Source organism: Taeniopygia guttata, chromosome 2 (assembly GCF_048771995.1).
Source record: "Taeniopygia guttata chromosome 2, bTaeGut7.mat, whole genome shotgun sequence".
NCBI classification, from domain to species: domain Eukaryota; kingdom Metazoa; phylum Chordata; class Aves; order Passeriformes; family Estrildidae; genus Taeniopygia; species Taeniopygia guttata.
The window spans coordinates 63,043,889-63,064,877 of NC_133026.1; the positions used below are offsets into that span (position 1 = coordinate 63,043,889).

At 40.4% G+C, this 20,989-nt stretch overlaps 1 protein-coding gene across 2 annotated transcripts in view; it reads left to right on the forward strand.

Moving 5' to 3' along the window:
- Window positions 1-2,737, forward strand: part of CDYL (chromodomain Y like) — a 103,481-nt gene extending 100,744 nt beyond the window's left edge. For both annotated transcript variants that reach the window (XM_030265444.4, XM_030265445.4), the window contains one exon: window positions 838-2,737. In XM_030265444.4, the coding sequence (XP_030121304.1) occupies window positions 838-996 (159 nt within the window). In that variant the 3' untranslated portion in view covers window positions 997-2,737. The remainder of the gene's footprint in view (window positions 1-837) is intronic.
- Window positions 2,738-20,989: the final 18,252 nt, after the last annotated feature.

Here is a 20,989-nt window from a genome sequence, read left to right on the forward strand (position 1 = left end):
TTTCTATCTGATTCTTCTTAACTGAAGTGTACTGTGGCATTTGATAAGGAACATAAACCAGCATTGGATTTTTATAATATAATCTGGTATTAACATAGTTGCTGAAGTCCAACTTACTCTAATCAACAGTATAAACAGTTGCTCTAACATTTGCACAGAAACACAGAAATCTTGACTTAGTTTGAGTTCTAATTTAAGTTACCAAGGAAATAAATACAGTCTTTGACATTAGGCTGGACTTTTTTTTATAAGTAACACGTAGTGGTTGTGTATGCTACTGGCAGTTGCACAAGATAGCATCACATAGTGGTAATTTTAACTTTCTTACAAGGAAAGGTACAGTACAAATTAACTATTCTGTGCATTAGAAATTTTGTATTTTAAAAGGAAATTATTCATTTTCTAAACAGAAAAAAACAAATGAGATTTTTTTTTTCAGTTATTTTAAGTGCTTAAGAAGTCAAGATCTGGCCAGTTATTAGAGCAGTTCAGGAAAGTGTGTCATGATTAGCCTTCACTACTGTGGACTTGCACTTCCCTGTAGTTACAAAACCATATCTTTTTTTTTATAGTTATTATATGATTTTCATTATTTTCACAGTTCTGTGCACTTTTAAATTGTGCTGGTGTAAGGTAAAGGAAATTTTGTGGGATGCCACAAGGAGGATGACCATGAGAAACATTTCTTACAGTCATAGTAATGAATTGATAAGCTTAAATTGATAATCAGCTCCAGCATTTGTCCATATAAACCTGTTATATGCCCATAGAAGCACATGGGGTGCTCAATTCTCAGGCAGTACTAACCCAACTCCCCGTTTTTTAATTTTGGCCCAGGTACTTGAAGAATCCAAAGCTTTAGTACGTAACATCATGAAGGTGGACTTGGAACAAGCAAATGAAAAGGAGTGTGAAGTTTTGAAGAAAATCTGGGGCTCAGCACAAGGGATGGACTCAATGTTAAAATATCTGCAGAACAGAATTGATGAATTCTGATGAGATGCCCGTGACACTGGAATTGTATTTCTTGGACATCAGGGCAAGCAAAATATGCCCTTTTAAAAAACCCGTATATAAACTAACCCCTTGCTCAGCTTGGGAACAGGAGTGGATACACACCCCCCTCCCCTTTTATTGTCAAGGGGTTTAAAAGTACTGTATCTCTTAAATTTGAACAAAACTCCTTTCTCCCTGATTGTTACATGCAGATGTATACACACACAAGTGTATGTGTGTGCATATATCTATATATGTCTTTTATATATATATATATTTATATATATATAGATATAAATGTAATATGTGTGAGAGTGTGTATGTAGACACACACACACAAGGTAAAAAATGATAGAGTGCACTACCAAACATCTCTTTAAAAGCTCTAGTTTTTGTTATCTTTGGTTAGTACTGTATCAAATAGGGAATTAATTAAAAAGTGAATGGTGTTGCATTATTTTCTGTGTGGCAGGGAAGTCTGGAGTAATGCTTTTCTTTTTCATGAGAATACAGAACTGAAACGGGTATTAGCCAGCCCTTGCTTTCTCTGCCCAATGAGTCAGCTTAGAGAAAAGGCTTTGTCTCAGAAGAAGGTTGAAATACCTCAAGTAATGAAACATTCTAAAACTTCGGGGTAACTAAGCCCTATTATGCTTAAATCACACATACCCCAAAAAAGAGAGTGTGCTCAGGATTAATGCTAAGGAAACACTCTGTTATTTTTTGGGGGGAGGTATAGAGGGGTGGGAGGAAGGGGCCGGAGTATGTCTGATTCTTACCCAGACAGCATGAAGAAACCACTGTCTCTTAGGGAAAGGGAATGAGGGAGAGCCAGAGGGAAATGGAAGGGGGAAGGAAGAAAAAAAACCAACTCAAAAAAAGCTTGTTTTGCAGTATTAGTGAATCACTGAATATCTTCTGTATGAATATCCTAAGTTATAAGTTAGTTTTAGTGGGTTTTTTAAAAGCCTCTCTGGGTTGTTTTTTTTTTTGTTGTTATTTGTTTGGGGTTTTTTGTTTGTTTATTTGGGGTTTTAATAACTACGTAAGTGCTCCTGTTGCTGGGTGAAAATACTACTTTATATACAGTTTGGGTTTTGTTTTTGGTTCTTTTTTCCTGTTTGCTGGTTTAATTGATGTATTACACCAAAAAAACAAATTTTATGTTCATAAATTTTAGGTTCACTTAGAATATATTATTTAATAAGTTAAAATTCTTTTGGCACACTATTAAGTAAAAAAAAAAAAAAACCTCTTAAAAAAAACTACCTTATATTAGATGTTTAATGTTCTTTGTCTATGCTTTTTTATTATTTGAAATATACACTATATGCAGTATGGTGTAAAAGAGTGCCCTGTGTAAATAGACCTATTTTGCATTCCTTTCAGGAGTGGTTATTGATTCCTGACTGCAGATATCTATTATTACTTGGGTATCTGTGCTTGCAATCTTATTGAATGTATTATGAAGAATGAAAGTTGAATCAAACCTTATTTTTGTACAGTTTTGAACTTTTTACTTGGAACTGACCCACCTCCCCTTCCCAGTGGAAAGCTGTACAGTGTGTAAATCTGCCTTTACCTTGGATTGGTACAGTATTTTTGCATCTGTGGGACCTATTTCTTTGTTCTAGTAGTTTGAACTATATATAAACTGTACAATCTGTAAAGTTTTTATAGAATAAATATTCAGCTGTGAAAACTGGTTAAATAAAACTAATATTTCTTAACACATTTTAAATGTGGTTCTCTCACAGAGTAGTCTTTTTCATTCTAATTTTGAAGTTGCTGAAACAAATCTTGTAACTTAGAGGCTTTAGTATTGGTTTTATTTTATTTAAAAAGCTCTTCATGCCCTTGAAATAGAAACTTAAATATTAATTCATTGATGTAAATTTTATAGAAAGTTTCTCTTGCAGGAGGTGGATGGAGAAAGAGACATAGGGAGTCATTCTACTTTTAATTATTTTGTTAAGAGTTCAGACTCATGTTCAGTAAATTTTTTTTGCAATCTCTTTAAAAAGACTGTTTTCCTTATAGTAGTGGGGGTTTAGTTAGAATTTCTTGGTTGAATTTGATTTTAGTGAAAAGGAGAAGAAAAGATACCTTTACCTACGAGTTCTGTAATTTCAAAACTTTTGGACTTCAATTTCTATGAATATAGCTTTTCTAGCACTTCTAAGGCCATAGTGTTCAAATATATATATATGTATGTATCAGCTGGGGGATTATTTATGCTTTCTTTAAGCATAAAAGAACTGTTACAGTGAAGACATTTAGAATTAAATTAGTTGAAGGTACAGGCAGTTCACCTGAAAAAATAATTCTACTTAATTAATTTTTTTGTGTTGCTGTCAGTCAGGCTGTTGTGCTGCCTACAGTTTCCATGATAAAATGGGAATAATTTATTGACTCTTAAATTGCTGTCTGACTGGAAAAAGTCATTCTGGCCATTTCATGTGCACTGTCAGTAACTAACTTGACACTGTTAATAAATTATGTTCTTGTGCATAAATAGTACCACACCTTTTGTTTGTACACTGGACTACAGGAATAATATTTGTTCAGGAAAATACTGTCCATTCTTTTCAGTATAGGTCAGTAAGTATCTTTTGATGTGTGGGAAGGTTACAGTCAAGTCTGGTTCAGCCTTTACAAAGCCGTAATAGAACAAAGACAGGAACATTATAGACCTCTAACAACAAGCAAGAAAACCTGAGATCATAAAAACTGACTTAAGACTTTTTTAAATGTGTGTTTTCAAGGCTTTTCTTCACAGAAGAGACAGGTCTTTGTCAATTCTGATTCATTGCTGATGCATGTACTGTTTTACATAAATTTTTGCAGTATTGCATAGATTACCTAATCTGAAGCATCAGATTTAAGCTTCAATGACTGAATCCAACCGTAGTCACAAATGCTCTCCTAAGCATGTGCAAACTCTGCAGGCAGCATTTCTTCTAAAGCTCCAGATTTGGGGTCACAGCCTCCCAGATGTAGTGGTACTTCAAAATCAGTCTTCTGTGTTAATTCTAGTGTGAATTTGGAGGATTTTGGAGCGGCACAAATTGTTGCATTTGTAATGCATGTAATGCAAGAACTTAGAAACAGTATCTTTCTAAATGTCTTTTTTTAAGTTTACTGGTTTTCCTCCTTCAGGCATGAAGGCAGATCTCCTGTTTGGGTGCCAGTGTCTAGGCAATGGCTAGCAGAATTAGGAATAATGGTATTGAAATATAAAATTCAGCTAGTTTTATAGCCTTGCTGATTCCTGACTCCTGCATCTCCTGTCAAGACTATCCATTATCCTGATTGTAATCACTACTACGTGATTTGCTTAATTAGTTATGAAACATAGAGACAATCTGTGACGCAACTGGCTGTGTTGGTGCTGAAATTTAAAAGTAGCACATGAGCCTTGATAATGCACTGTAGGTGTTTGAGTTCTCTTTCTGAAACAGGCAACAACCCAGGCACTACCCAAAACAGCAAACTGACCAGCATTGGCCACTGGACTGCACTAACCAGTTTTCCCACAGAAGTTCTATCACACTCAAATTTATTTTTGGAAGTAAATAGAACTTTTCTCCTGATGAGCAAATAGTAGCAGAGACCCAGGGGCTGAAGGTACTTAGAGGTGTTTGAAAGCCACCTGTGTGCACTTAATACCACCTTCTGCTGATGCATTACTTTGAGAAAAATCAGAGCAAAGTCTTAACTCTGGGTGAACTAATCTACAACATTTTGGGGTAATCTGCAGATCTGAACCTGCCTGTAGATTTTTTTCCATGTTCATGCTCCCTAATTTGCAGGGATCTGGGATTTGAAACTTGTTCCTCTGAGCAAGTTCTCCACTGGATTGACAACATTGCTCTAATTCAGAAGCTGCACCATTGTTGTTATGGAAAAAATGTTCAGGGGAATTAAATCATCTGTTTAGGTGGGATTCATTTCCTAAAGTCAGGGATACTTGGAAAGAACAGAAAAAAAACCATATACTACTGAGCTATAAATTGCTTAACTTTACCCAAACAGTGGATAAAATAGAACTTCAACCAGTTAGGAAATGAGGCAGCAAACAAAACATTTCTGGCTAAATGGACAGGTGAAACGTACTTCAATAAATGGAGCCAATGCTCTACCTAGGTTTGTCGCTGGAAGTTAAGGCACTTTCGCATTCTTCTGGGACATGACAAGTGTGCTTCTGGGAGTATGAGGAGAGTAGGAGGGAGGAAATGCCTCAACTCAATTACAGCTTGCCACATGATTTTCCATCCTAAGAAACTGCCACTAGCTGTCAACACAGACTGCTACAGAGCTTGCCGCAGAGTCGGAGTTGGCAACTTTCAGTCATGCAGCACCAGAGCTCAGTTCTACTGGAGATGGCAAACTAGTGAGTTTGCCTTTCCAAGGAAAGATGTATCTAGAAGGAGAGTGCTTGTATAGTACAAGATCACCATGGTCCTGCTTCATACTGCCCCTCAGATGTTTCTAGAAAATACTTCACTCACAGCCCTCTGCATTTTCTTTTCTTACTCAGGGTGATATGACTGAAGTCATGCATCAAGTCATGCATTCCTAACAAACAAGCCCTAAATATAATTATTTCTTGAGGTACTCACAGGATGAAAAGCAGTTTGATGGGTGATGATACTGAAGTGTGATGCCAAATGAGAAGATGGTGATAAAATTCTGGTCCTCCTCATCCCTCCTGCACAGGGAAAAATACAGCAAATAACAAGAATTAGAGACCACCAAAAAAACAGGGTGTAGGAAGTAAAAGGAGCTACAGAAAGCTGAGTGGCAGCTATTCTCCCTGAAGTTTCCATTCTTACTTCAATTCTGGAAGAGCTACAGTTGACAAGAGCATCAGGTGGACATATACCTGTCACACACAGTCTGGAGGACATTATCAGTACCTGTGTCTAAATTCAGAGTTTGAGTCCCAGGCTCTGGTCCTCATAGGCAACTTCAATGGCCCTGATATCTCCTGGAAGGACAACGCAGAGAAGGAAAGGCTCAGGCAGTATCTCATCAATGTAGATAAACATCCAGCAGGCAGTGCAAAGAGGATGGAGCCAGGCTCTTTCCAGTGGTGCCTGATGACAGCACTGGAGCAGTGGGCACACACTGAAGCACGGGAGGCTCCCTCTGAAAAGCAGGGAACAGTTTCTTTACATCAAGCTGATTTGAGCACTGGCACAGGTGGCCTGGAGAGGCAGTGGAGTCTCCAGTGTTGGAGGTACTCAAACTTCTGAGCACAGTCCTGGGTACACAGCTCGTGGTGGTCCAGCTTGATCGAGGGTGGGTGGAACCAGATGATGGCCCAAGGTTCCTTTCAGCTTCTGCCATGCTGCAAGAAGAAACAAATGCCAACTTGCATTCATTTTCCAACTCTCCAGTCATGATCACCAACTTCCTCTCTGTATTGGACTGCAGGATCATCAAGCACTGGATCACTGCAGGCTTTAGTCTTTGAGAACCCAACTTCTGCTGGATGATACCAGATCACCCAGAGCATGCATAAGTGCAGCTCAACTCACAGGAGTGAGCTCAACTTGTTTCAATAAAATGGGTCATCTTTTACCCTGCCTTGCAAAAACATAAAGAAAAGTTATTAATTCAAAGAAAAATAAATTTATTTCCTCTAGGATAAACAGGATTGCAATACTTAACCAAAACAAATCCATGCCTTACACCTGAGACATTGCTTTGGCCTCAGCAACTGTTTTTTGCCTTATCTTCCGAATTGTCTCAGTCAATGAAGGTGAACCCAGCCATGGCAGTCATGCTGAAGCAGAGCCACATGGACTTCCCACGAAGTGTGTAGTGTGAGCCTTTAGAGGCACTGTAACTCGTCTGTACCACGTGGTCTGGGTATAACTAACTAAATGCTCACTATAGAGCAGCAACTGTGTGGCTCTCCAGGGTGAGAAGTCAACTCATAATGCTCTAATAAACCAGTATTTCCTATATGCTGCTTTCCAAGATTCTTAACCCTCTCCAGCAAAATATTCTGGCTGCCAGACAAAATGATATGATTTGTTTCAGTAGGAAAAGCCACTCACTGAGGTCACCCCAAAGTCACATGCTAAGTAAACTGGCTGCTGACAGTAGCAACTTTTGTGAAATAAGATGCTGCTCCTTACAAATACAAAGTTCTTGGAATTCACTGAGCTTGCCAAGGTGGGCTGAGATCTTTAACCAAACAATATTACTAAAAAACCCAAAACAAACCTAAAACCTGCTATGCCAGGAATAACCAAAACAACCACTTCCACAGAAATCATGCTTGCATTATGTGATGTAAACTAAAAATTACAAAATTACATCATTTTCTTTCCATGTTCAAATGTCAAAAAATGTGATGGCCCCATATTTCTTTCATTCTCTCTGCTGTACACACTCACAACCCACCCACCTCTCCTGCCCTTATGCTTAGAAAGATGGGACAGGATTTGAGCTGGGAACTTGATAAACCCAGAACATACATGCTGGAAGCATTCTTTTGGATGCTGAATAACAGTTAACAAAATTAAAACAGTGCAAAGCTGGGAGTTCTTAAACTGAATGACCCCTTCCTTATATCAAGGGGATCAAAATAAGAAAACAAAGGGAAGCCACCGTGGCCACTAGAAGTTGTTCTACTTGGTTTTTGGTCAGCTTCTCAGGGCCAATCATGTCAAAATAAGGCTGCAATTTTAACTTTGTTATCTTAAGAGCTGGGCTGTAACACCCACAGAAGGATTTCTGAACACAGTATTATGCCATATATAAGAATAATTGAAGTCACACTTTTGTTTGTTAATGTTTCTGAAGGAATTACATGTTGGCAGAAAATTGCATTCTGGATGGAGATGAAAGAATTTCTTTCTCTTCCCCTGGATGCCTGGAAAAGGTCAGGTCTTGACATCAATTTTCTTGAAGAAAAATAAAACACACCAGCCATTCTGGTGGAGGAATCAGGTGCAACAATTCCATAATCTTTTGGACATTTTGGATAACCTCTTTCAGCTCATAAGAACAGGCTTCATTTGCCCTAGAATCATAAACATCTAAAGTAATTGATATTAGTCTGTGAGCAGACAGAATTGGTTTCAATGCCTTCAAAAGATCTTTGCAAAGTGTTAATCCTAATGATGCAAAGCAGAAAATTTGGAAATCCCTCACAATCCACTCTCAGAATAAACCCTTAAAAATAATTCAGATCCCTGAACATTCTGAAAGCTGTTGGCATAGGAATTGCATTTAATACTTGAAAAAAGTACGGCCCCAAGGTCTGCAGTTCAGGTTCCCCTACAATGGATACCCCCATGGACACCACGGTTACATTCAGATGAAGGCAAATCTACTTTTCACATTTATTTAATGCTTTTACATTCTATTACAGGTTTATCAAGTTAGATCAGCAAAGAGATTTTTCACAGACATTAAACATTTTAAACATAATTGATTGAAAACAGTTTTCCATGAAGAAAAGAAAAAGCACTAGGTGTACAAGAATTATATTAATGAGGTACATAAAAACTTGAAAATAAGTGAGGCATTCCCAGAAATCTGTGGTTAGCCTGCATTTAAAATGCCATTCAGCTCCCTCACTGCACTTCCTAACAGCAGGATGCTTCCACCCAATGCTCACATGGTAAATTAATGCTTTGGGAACGAAACTCACTGAGCAAGAGATGTGGCACATCTCCTTCTACACAGTTCTGGACACACAGGCATTAAAATCAGTTTTGCCACTGAGCTGGGACAGGACCTGAGGGAACGGCCTGCAGTTGTGTGAGGGTGGGTTTAGGCTGGATAGTAGAAAAAGGTTCTTTTTTTCTTGAAAAAAATAAGGTTTGTTTTTTTTTTTTTTTTTCCTAGAAAAAGGGTGGTTGAGTACTAGAACAGGCTCCCCAGGGCAGTGGTCACAGCACCAAGCCTGACTTGGTGAGCTCAAGAAGCATTTGGACAGTGCTCTCAGGCACATGGGGTGACTCTTAGGATGTCCTGTGTGGGACCAGGTTGGACTTTGTTATCCATGTAGGTCCCTTCCAACTCAGGATGCTCTGTAATTCTAAGCAATACAGCAGTCCTTAGTGCTAATATATATAAAATAATTAAATGAGTCATATAAAAATTTCCCAGAAGTTCCTGACAAGGTTTGGTTGGCTGAAAATAAATGAGACTTCAGAAATCCTCAGCAGATTTTTGTATCCCAGGAAGGTGCTTTGAACATGGGAAGTTCCCTGGTGGACAGTATCTGGCCAGCACTACACAACAACCTCACACAACATCATTATTTCCCCATCTCTAACTTTCCTAGAGCTTCTGCAAACTCATCCTTACGCAGGAGAGCAGCTGCAACCCGAGAAGAGCTGCAGCACCGACAGCCAGAGGTGCATTATCACTGAGGCACAGCAGCCCAGCAGGACAAGGCGCGAGTGAGATAAGCACTGGATTTTCCCTCCCAGGCCCCTGCCTCAAACTGAAACCACTGGCATGGAGGACAAAGGAGAATCAGAGCATCCTACCCCAAATCCACGGTACCGCAGGAAAGAGGCAGGGTCTCTCCACAGGGATGGCAGCCAAGATTAAGGATCCTCCATCCACATCCGTTCCTATCGGGCACAGCAGGAGCTCTGTTTGGGGAGCTGCAGAGAGGCCCGTGCCTGGGCTGCTGCCACGCTTGACCCTGCAAATCTCTGATGGTAAAAGTGCAGCGCTGCTCGAGTTTCAGACTTGCCCACTGTCCCCACCAGACCTCTAACACTATCAGCGCCTCACAGGCTTGATCCCAGCTCACACCAGCAGCACCAAACTGCCCCTTCCAGCGTGCTCTCCCTGATAACTAAAGCCATCCACACCTACACCCTAGATGTGGAAAGGAGTTTTCCAGGAGCCTGACAGAAGAAGCTTGTTCCTTCTGGAGAATGTGGGGCCAGAGGCAAGAGTGCAAAAAGTGCTGCCCTAGCCCAGGTGCCCTCAGACCATGGCACTTGCAGCCCAAGGGCTGCTGGGTGGCAAACATCCACTGCCAGCTCTTTCTCTTAGATTCGTGTTCTGTGGAGGGGCAGCAAAACACCTCGGAAGCCTTCACTGACCAACTTCCACAGAAACAGAGAGGATGTAAATGAGGAATGGTGCAAATGCCAAAGCCCCTCAGACTGCAAATTCAAAATATATTTAGAAATTCTGCTTGGAACAATAAAATTTAAAAACCCAGAGCACTGTGGGTTTCCCAGCAGCAAGACCTGCCTTTGTAGGTTGGGGATTTGATCCTGTGGAGTGACACTCTGGCTTGTTGCTGCCTCTGATAGGATTACATTTATCAGGGAGCTGGAGGGCCTCTGCGACTCTGTGTCTCTGTGGGAACCCCTAAGGGGAAAATCAGGGTCTCCTCAGGACTGACAGGAAAATTTAAGACTTCCTCAAAAAAGAAAAGAAGCAAGGCAGAAGAAATCCAAGGGAAGAAGTAGAACTGTTCCTAACAATCATGATAATTGCAGTTTTGTAAGTTAGGCTGGCTGGGAGCCCAGAATGGGTAAAAAAACCCCAAACGAGTTTAACTGACAAGCATATAACCATTTGCACAGCCCTGCAGCAAAGCAAAATGACCTCCAGCTTCTCAAAAATTTCAGTTGCAGATCTTCCCTCATATCTACCTTTTTCCTATTTGAGCAAATTAATGAACCTAGGCTTTAAAATAGTCATGAAGCTTTATATTTCTGACAGTAATAATGAGATTTAGACACACAGCTATCAGTAAAAACAAACAGGAAATAAATCTTGCTTAAATTTTTAAAATGCCTTATTTAAAATATGTTTATGATACATAATAAGCCAACTACACACACCCAATGCATAATGTTCAGTAGTCAAATATATAACCTGCATGGATAACTTTACCAATAAGTTTACAAGGTTTTGCCCATCATAAGAATTTTAGCTACATTTTTGTCTCTAATGCTTTTTTTAAAGAACATTGGGTGACTAACAAGTCACCCAATTACCTTTGCATCATGACATCTTCAAACTTAGGTTCATCCCCCTGCCACAATGACCTACCATTGCAGCAGTACAATTTCTGAATTCCTTTTGACAAGGACATGCAAAACCTTTCCCAGCTGAGGTGGCCAACAATAGCTGGAAAAGAAAAATGGGTGCTGGAGGAAGCCTGGCACTTTCCCCACAGCTGCTACTGTACAACATTAGAGAAACTGAGACATTTAGGCTCTTAATTGCCCATTCACACTGACATGAAGTGGGCCTTGAGCACTGTTGGCTACAATCTGTCCAAAATTATATTTACTAACTAATTTTAATAAGTTTATCTTTCCTAGTGACCATTTTGTATCAGGAGAGAATAAGTAGTCCCTCAGGATCCAGTTCCTTTTTCCTTGAGCCTTTGTAAGTCACTGGTTTCTCAACCCTTGATGCCAGCTCCCCACATGCTCAGAATGACATAAATCAAAATTTCATCTAATTTGCATCTTTTCTAATAAAAAGAAAGCCCATTTCTCTCCTAGCACTATGTCAGTATTCATCCTTGAAGTCCCCTGGAGCTGCATCTGATTCCTACCAGAGTTCAAAAATGACTGGAGCACAATCTTTTGGTTGCCTTTATTCAAATCCTTTAGTCTGTTTTGCTGTTATCCAGCTTTCCCACAAACCCAACTTGATGCCTGCTAACACAATGCACAGTACCCTGGCTCAAGACTCACTGTTTATGCTGCTCTGGACACGTCTCTTTCCCTGCCCCCCAGCATCTCTGTGCTTTATTTATTCTGCTGACTTGTGCCAAATGCTGAAGTCACAGTCTGAGTTTTCAGTTAACTCATATCCCTACCTCTTTTTCTTATTCTTATTGCCTTTCCTCACAAACATTATCAAGTTTGAATAGCTCAGTCTTTTTCATACCTGCCATAGATTTACATAATGGACAACTGTGGTTTATTTTCCTTTGCCCCCTTCTCATGAAAACCTGGCAGTTCACAGTGCTCCATCCTTGTGCATTTGCATATCACCTGGGATAATCTGGACCTCACAGTGACATGGAGGTTAAGAAATATGAAGCTTATTTTGGCTCTGTTGTGATTCTGAATCCTAGCAGCCAACTTGCTTCTTTCAAAATGTCATTTTTCAGCAAACCCCACAGGCTCTTAGACTCTAATTCATCCCAAAAATACGTTCAGATAAACAGGCTCCAGCCAGCTCTCACTTGCCATGAAGCCAACATGCTAATAGAGCTCCATCTTTGCTTTCAAAAACCTAATGACAGGATAATTAACTTAATAGTCCAGACTCCTCTTGGGTCAGCTTCAATTCCTTTCCCAGAAAACTTCCCCAGGCTCTTGACAGTATCTTGAAACTGGTTTTCACTGTCTCACACTGTTACTGCTCTTGACAGTCTGTTTCAGGATTTTCCTGTGTACTAACCTTTTCCACCACCAAGGGAAGCCAGATGCCATTGAAAGAGAAGGAAAACCAGGAGTGATGGATCCCCTCGGTAATTCCCCAGTACCTGGTAAAGACAGCATTTTCCTGCTGGCAGCAGCACCCTCGGAGCAGCTACAGGGACACAACTCAACAGCAGCACCATGTCCAACTGCAGCACCATGAGGCAAGGACATTTCTGATCTTTCTTTTAAAAGGCCAGTCAGGTTTAAAAGCATTGGATTGGGTGAAACCCTCTGCAGTGCATTTCCCTCTTCTGCCGCCTCCCTTTTGTAGTAAGAGCAAAACCTTTTGTGCGCTTTGCTACTCTTCTCCATAACTTTTTTTTTTTAAAGGAAATACCAGAAGGCAAAGATTGTCTGTTTTTACACATAAGTATTGCACTTGACATGATGCTGCTAGCAGGCTATGGTATTTCATGTTCACTATGAGAACTGATTAGAAATTGGGCAAAGTGCTCAGAAGTTGCACCGTTTTGCTCTTAATATGCTATTACCCATAGTGAATCCTTCATTGACAACATCCAAAAAGTTCATGCAGGAAGGGTTTGGACAGCAGGAATAAAGTTATATCCACTGCAATAAAACTGACTGTAGTAATTTCAAATTGCAGACACAGGGAAACAACAAAAAAAAAAGGCAAACTGAAGATGAGTGAAGTCAAGAGAAACTGAATTCCACAAGAAGATGCTACTTATTTCTACTTCTGAATGGAAACAGGATTCTTTGACAAAACAGCTTCCAGAAAAATATGCCCCAACTCAGGGTCACACAGAAGAACTCAGAGCTGATAAGAGGACTCGGCTCTAGGGCCTGCTGTCACCAAATGATGTCACCCACAGCAGTACTTATAAATAAGCCTGCATGCTTGCAGGTCGATTAACAAAAACATTTAAATGCCTTTCATGGGCAATTATCAAGAGGCTTTTTTTCTTGCCATAGTTTTACAAGGTCATGAAACCAAAAGAGTTGGCACAGCACCAGTCAGCTTCTTGATTCTTTTTTCACACAGATTCTTGCATTTGTCGATTTTCTCTTAGAACAGGGCAGGATCTCATCTCATTTTATTGTGAATGGAATAAACTTAACATGCTCAGAGGTATTTGGCATCGTAACCTATTTGTTCATTAGGAAGAAAAAAAACCAGGTTCTTACCAAATTCAGGACACTGTGGAGAACCTGAGAGTTCTTTATGCACACTGCATTCAACTATCTAAACATTCTGTTCTCTTGTGACCACAAGACTCTCAGATTGTTTGGAGATGAGTTTGGAGTGAAACACATCAGAACCTCATCTTATGTCTGGAAAATACTGTATATTTTTCTAGAGTATTATCAAAAATATTCAAGGCAAAATTTTTCATATTTAATCCATATCCAAGACCAATTTCTAAATCTATTTTCATCTTTATCCTTTTAAATTTTTTTTTGCTGAAATTGAATTTGGAGGGGAAAAGGAGACCAACCACAACCCTTTTAGAGTAGTAGCTGTATGAGCTGCACACCTTAAAGGCCCATGGTGCTTCTACCATGTCCTCACAGGTTACAGGGACAAGCATCTATGACATTTTGAACAAAGTCTGGTTCATGAAGCTGTTTCTGTGTTATTAAAAAAGCTTCAGCCAAGCATCCATTGTATGTTACCACTGCAGTTTTCAACTTTTAGAAACAGATGTCAGTGAATCCAGGAGGACTTGAACTTCCTGAACCAACTCACCAGGGCATGCTGGAGTAAGACAACAAGAAAGAACTGTTCCAGATTATGAAGCACCAAAGCAGCCCTGCATGGGGCAAGCCTACCTTCTGACAGTCATATTAAAGATTTTCTTCACAGCTCACCCCTCAAGAGGTCCTTCAGCATATAATTCACTTGATCCAGCCATGCATTAAAGAAGAAGCACAGGGAGTAGCATCTGGATCTAAAAAAAATTCTCACATTTATTTGAAACTGAGCAGCAACTCCACACTGAGCCCCCAGAGAGGAAAAGTCAGCATAGTTTGTCATTCACAAAAGAAACAAATCTGTAGAATAAAATACTGGCTTTTCCACCTGGTCTGCCAACAACAGTGAAGAGCTTTGCCTAGAGCTTGTGTGCTTTCTTACATGGAAGTGTCATGGCTACACTCCAAGCTCCCACTTCCATAGGAGCTATATGAGAGGTTCCCACGGCCAACAATACCTTGGGGACTTGAAAGAAAGCTACAGGAATTCTTCATTATTTAAAAAAGCACTCCCTTCTCTTCAAAGGAAGGCAGAGAGGAGAGAGGTTCCCATGCAAAGTAACAGGGGTGAGGTTGGGCTGGAAGCCCTTTTGAAGCCACATCTTATATCGCTTCCCAAAAACGTGTTCAATCCCTGCTGAATCTTGCCCCTCTAAATCTTTTTTGCAAGGCACGGAGCTCTGATTTCACTCTAATTTAATGAGAAGCTTAATGTCTAAATGTTTTGAGCGTTGCTTGGGGAATAGCAAAGAAAGCCTGGCAGCAAGAAGCAGAGAAAAAGGAAAGAAAAAAATTAAGTCTCTGACCCTTTGAGAAATCAGGGAACCAAAAAAGCATCCTACTGATTCTGCAAAGTTTAAGGGACTTCTATCAACAGGGATCAAAACTTGGCTCCTAAACCTCATGTATAATCCCCAAAATAAAGGTCTGGCTGCTTCCCACCAAATGCATCAATTTTTGCCTAGATCACATAGAACTGACATGCTTATAATGGGAGCCATAATTAATAGTGTTTCAGCAAAACAATGCACGGGAATGTCTCTCTGCTCGACTGAAAGCAAAGTCCTACAGCTAAAAATCCCAGCCTTCCTCTCAGGGAGAGCAGAACAATGAATCTTGCTGCAGACTGACATATTCCAGGCAATTACAAGAGCTGCAGACCTCAAAGCCACACTCTGAGCATGACTGGAACATAAATAGATTAGCAACTGCTAAGGACTGCTCTTCCTCCTGATTCACAAAGCATGTTCCCACTTTGCTTTTGATGCCTATAATGATGCACAACCATTCTTTTATTAAGAAAAGCCATTTCACATTTTATAAATATCCCAAATGCTCCATGTTACCCTTAGTTACCCTTCATCCCTCTGTTCTCTGCAGTGCTGCTGACTAAATGGAGCCATGCTTTTCCAGCACATTACAGACTTGCCTTAAGCAGAGCTGATCCCATCCCACTTTCTTCACTTACATCACCCTCCAGGCAGGTAGAGGAAAGATAGGACTTGTTTAGCCCTGAAGCCCTGACCAAAATCACCCCGGCTCTGAATAGCAGTCTGCAGAGGAAAATGGATGTGGCAAGCACCAATTCCAGGTTCTGAGGTAAATTCTGTGAACACGAAATGGTAACCTATGGCTCTTTCAGAGTGCTTTGCAAAGCAAGGAGCATCTCTGAGGTTGTTGCATTGAATGGGAAAGTGTCGGAGAAGCTCAGAACTGCTGAGCTGTTTGTAGAAGGTCAGCCGGCAATTTGTTACCAGGGCTACAAGTAAAACCCAGAGGTCTCTGTCACTGCACACCAGGCACCCTGCACCTTCTATCTCAAACTGTCTGTCTTCATGTCCTATCCCATCTCCTAAAAAAAAAAAACAACCAAAAAACAAAACAAAACAAAAAAAAACCACCCCCCCCCAAAAAAAAGCAAAAAACCCATCCAAAACACCTCCACCAAATTTCCAGTTCCACCAGTGCAGTCTGCAGTAGAATCCAAAAGAGCACTGTCATTATGGAATTAATTGTCACAAATAAGAACCACGCTGGTCTGCTTTTTTAATGTCTTCAAAACTCTGTAGCGACTGCTGCTTTTTACAGATATAATCTGAGGGTGCTTATGTAATTTTAAATACTTAATTCATGGAGCTTGCAAACCCATACACTGAATTGCTAAATGCCAGCTATTCCTATTGACCTTTAAGATCAGTGCAGGCACAGAGGTTCCATGAGTCTCAGACTATGATTCTGAAGTATTTAACATGAGAGATGCAAGTCATGCCATCCTGAACAGCAGCACAGATGTCAGTGACACCAGGAACACACACCACCACCTTGCTGTCAGATCAGTCACAAATACATGATATGGCATTTAAGTCAATTATAGGAAAGCAAATTATACCCAATGATCACAAAGCTCAAAAATATGTGAGCATACTTACATAATTTTATGGGGCTAAAACACCTTGTTCTGACACCAAGAGAGCTAAAGATGGTTTTAATATCTGACCAAAAAACAAGCACAAAGACCAATGTATCACTGCTGGATTTTGCATCTGCTCTGCAAAAGCTGACCATTTAAATTCTCCATTCCCATCAATAACAAAGAAGAAAACTCTCTTCATAAATAGGAATTGGCATTGTCCAATGACAGAGTAGTGCCCAGTTCATTAAGGATCATATTCCATGCCAAATTACAAAAACTTTTGAAAATTGCCATGTAATAGCACTAGCTTCCTGTAGAGTCTCAAGATAAAGCCTTTTAAAAATGCATACTCCTTCTGGCAGCACTGAATAGGGCTAAAATCTTCAATAGTGACAAAACCAGTAGTACTTGTCTTCAAGATAAATCAATAAATGTGATTCAACTGTAATCACACAATAAAACTTAGTCCCTTTGCATTCTCTGTACACCTACTGATAGATGATGAGAAAGGCTGTTAGTATCTCTAGAACCTGGACACCTGCCTTAGGCATTAACAGCAATAATATTAATAACAATATTATTCTATATTTTACAGTGGGATGGGGAGGGTGCAGAAGAGCCTATTCCAGTGCTTAGGATATTCTTCAACTACCCAAGTCAAACACATCCATATTCTAATATCTAAATTGTTCTAAGAAAGCCAACTCAAAGAAACTTGTCTTAGACAAGGCTCCCTACTCTTTGCTTTCTGGAAAGCTGAAAACTGCTCAAAGTCACTTTAGCTCTCCCTTTTTGCTCCTGCATACAGCTGCATTAAAGTAAGTTCTTTCAGTAGTGCTGGAAGCTACTTCCAAAGGTGAAACAGAGGCCACTGCTTTATAAGAAGTTGCCTTAGTTTATAGTAGATATTTCTGAAGTTCTTGTTATTATTCAGAAGGTGGTGGTTATTTAATAGCCCACTAATTGAATTAGTCTCCAGTTTTGGTCTTTAAGCTCCACTCTGTGAATAAAAATTATAAAGAGAAACAGTTCAAGCATGTTCCAGCATAGCTGCCACATTAAGACAGAGTCAATTGCATGCATTAATCTTTAATTAAGAGCATCAGAGGAACTATAATATAGCAACTAGAGTACTGGACTAACTACAAAAAGCCTTCATTCTAACCCCAGATCGGCTACGGATTTGCTGTGCACCTCCCATGAGAGGGAGAAGAGAAACACTGCTCGAAGTTCTCCTTTTCCTTTATGTCTTTTGTCTGCCTTACCATTTCTTTTTGTAGTAGCTGTGGCCAGGGCACTCCCTGCATGAGCAAACTCCACCATGGCTCTGCAGCATTGGGTGAGCAGCCTAGCTGCTAATTGCAATTAACAGAAACATCAACAGAATCTGACCTATTTCAAGAAGGTTGTAAATTTTTGGCATTTCTATAAATTCTCTATAAACCAAAGAGAGGCAACCTGTAGCAAGGAATAATAAAAGCACACAAATTACTTCCAACAAGAACATTATGGTCCATCTTTGTGAAACATTCCTTACTACCAGAATTGCTATGCAAACTGATATGCTCTTGCCTTTTTCCCAGTGATCCAACTTTACATATTGATTAGCCTCTCCAAAATGGATATTTCCCAGTAAATGAGAGCATGATGCAACCAGAAGAGAGCTGATGTTTCTCTTTCATTGAGCTCCGTCACCTCCCTTTCAAGCTGCCTTAGATTAGCACAGGTTCTTGTCTTTCCTGCATTCCCCAAACTCTGCCTGTGCCAAATCTTGCTGTTTTCCCCCTGGAACCAGAGGATGTCAGGAATCTGAGAAAGAAATTTCTCTTCCACATCCTTATCTCTAACTTTTCCCAGTCCCCTCATGCTAATATTCCTTTTCTCACACAACCATCAATGGTGGTACTATCATCAGCATTAGTCTCCAACCCTTCCTAAGGGATGTACACCTTTATGGGAAACATACCTTTATTTCTCCAGACAGGTTTCCGATTCAGGCAGGATTTGCACACCAAAAAGGCAAATATGTTCTATTTCAAGTGATTCGGTGCAATACATGTTATCCAACTACCTCAGCTTTCATCTTCCTCTGTCAACATGAAAGTTTGTCCTCTATTTGTTCTACAACCACCAATCTATGAACACCCATAAACACTTAGTCAAAGATAGTGTGCCTGGAAAAGCACAAGGTCTTTGTGACCCATTTCCAGAGGGTCCTGCTAGCCCCGGTAACTTCTCAATAAAATTCTCTCTCCATCCACCAGCAGAGAGGCAGGACTGCACAGCTCACTAGAGGGGCTGAGGTTAAAGCAGAGCAATTCCCTAGCTCTCAAGGAGAGGCTTATCATGGTCTGTTCACATTCCAGGACAACAAAACCTCTGCTTCTCACACAACCAGCTTGCCTCAGGCTTTTCTCTGCATTCAGATATTTGGCTCTCCTTCCCCATGCTAGATAAAACACTCCCCTGAGGCAAAATTTTTTAGTAAGCACTTTGATCTCAGAAGCAGCTGGTGCACAGCTGCTCCCCATTACTTTTGCAGCTCTCAGGAACAGTTTGCATTTTCCTGTCCTCTCTTACAGGCAGGCACAAAGGGCAAGAACATCACCAGCAGCAAACATCATTCTCAGGCAAAAACTTTTATTTCCACCTCATTCGTCCTGCCCAATTCTTCCTTGAACTACTGCCCACCTTGCTCGGTCTCAGATCTTCCCTCCTAATGGGATCCCCAAACATCTGAGCAATGCCTTCCTATTCCTCTTCTCAGCAAGGGTCTCCTCCATACTTGGGAATCTCCTGGAGAGACACAGTACTCCATACAGATGGCAAAGGACAGGCTGCTGTACCTCATCCCCTCATCCCAGGAAGAAAGTATTTCCTTGGGTTAATTTTTTTTTTTTTTTTTTTTTTAGGAGGTAAGAAAGGATTAAATTCCACCCCAATTTTTCTTCTCTGCAACTACAAAATCCAGCAAGCACAGGAAATTCTCTCTCCTTAGAGGTGGGTGCAACATTGGACCTTGCTAGGAAGCACAGATCTGGTTAGCACAGTATCACCTCACAGAACCCAAGATTAGACCAACTGCAATGCCTATTAACAGTACGAGGTTTCTCAATTTTACTTTATACCAGTTTAAAGAAAACAGGAGAAAGCTAGAAACCAGCCCAGAATCTCAAGTTACAGCATTCACAAACAGTATTTTAATCCCTTCCCTAGCTGGAAAAGCCATTTGAAGCCACCATCAGCAGACAACTATGGACTGTAGGATGCAGCACAGCCACTACAACACCGAGCTTTGAGAAATGCTTGCAGTTCATTGCCTATCTACACAGGAGGTGAGGGTAACTACTGACCAATCTGCTTCCAGGAAGGCTCAAGTAAAAACTCGACCTTCTGGTCAAGATGAAAAAGGAAGATACTTATTGTTACCAGTTTCTTTTATATAAGCCCATAATGCCTCAACAGACACTTTCAAAAGCAGACTTCAGTCAACAACTCAAGTGCTTCACATTGACACACAGTAATGAAACACAACCATGTTAAGTATTCCCTAGTCATATGCCAAGGCAAGAATTTTCCCAGACTCTTATACCATTGTCTATTTGGTTTGTGATTGTGTGAGTCTGTGTCTGTACATGTAACTTCTGCTCTTGGGAGCCTACTAGAAACATCTCATGGGAGCACAATTTTGAGAAACAACGTCATGACTTAGAAAACTGTTTGCTGATTCATCAGAGCTGTGTTTGCAGGACATGTAGCAGAACCTGAGCAAAAGGTTATGGGTAGTGGAGGGGTGTGGTAGACAAATACCACCTGGTAAGTCATCCAGCATGATTCTCCTCACTGAAGAGAAACAATAAACAGATAAAAGTAGAGCTTAGCTGCTTCCAATGGTCTTTCTGCTTTTCTGTGCCACTCACCCTGACATTTCCACTAGTTTTTTCCCAGTTTCCAGTACCAGTCTCTCACTCCATCAAGTGAACAACTTCAATTTTAGCACTGCATTGGTACTTTAATGTGTACTCACTCCTTCAAACAAACTCAAAATCCCACCTTCCCATGGATTTCTACAGGAGTAGCATGGATTCTTTATAGCTGCCTGTGCTCTCAGCATTGCTACTTACTGTTAATGAAAGCTGGTTCACGTCAAGTGCATTGTGTAAGGGCACATCCACAGCTTCCATTGCAGAAACGTGTCTGCAATAGCATCACAGTAGGATTCAGCTCAGTGACTTGCCCTGTAAGCAAGAACCACACCCTCCCTTTGAAAGTAGAGATTTTCTGTATGGGAGTGTGTGTGTGTGTAGGTCAATTAGGAAAGGAAGCAGCAGACTTTTGCATCACTGTCAGAAACACACTTCTGATAATTGTTCTGTGTTCTGCAAAATCAGGGGACAGGTCAGTAAGCCTTCACTTT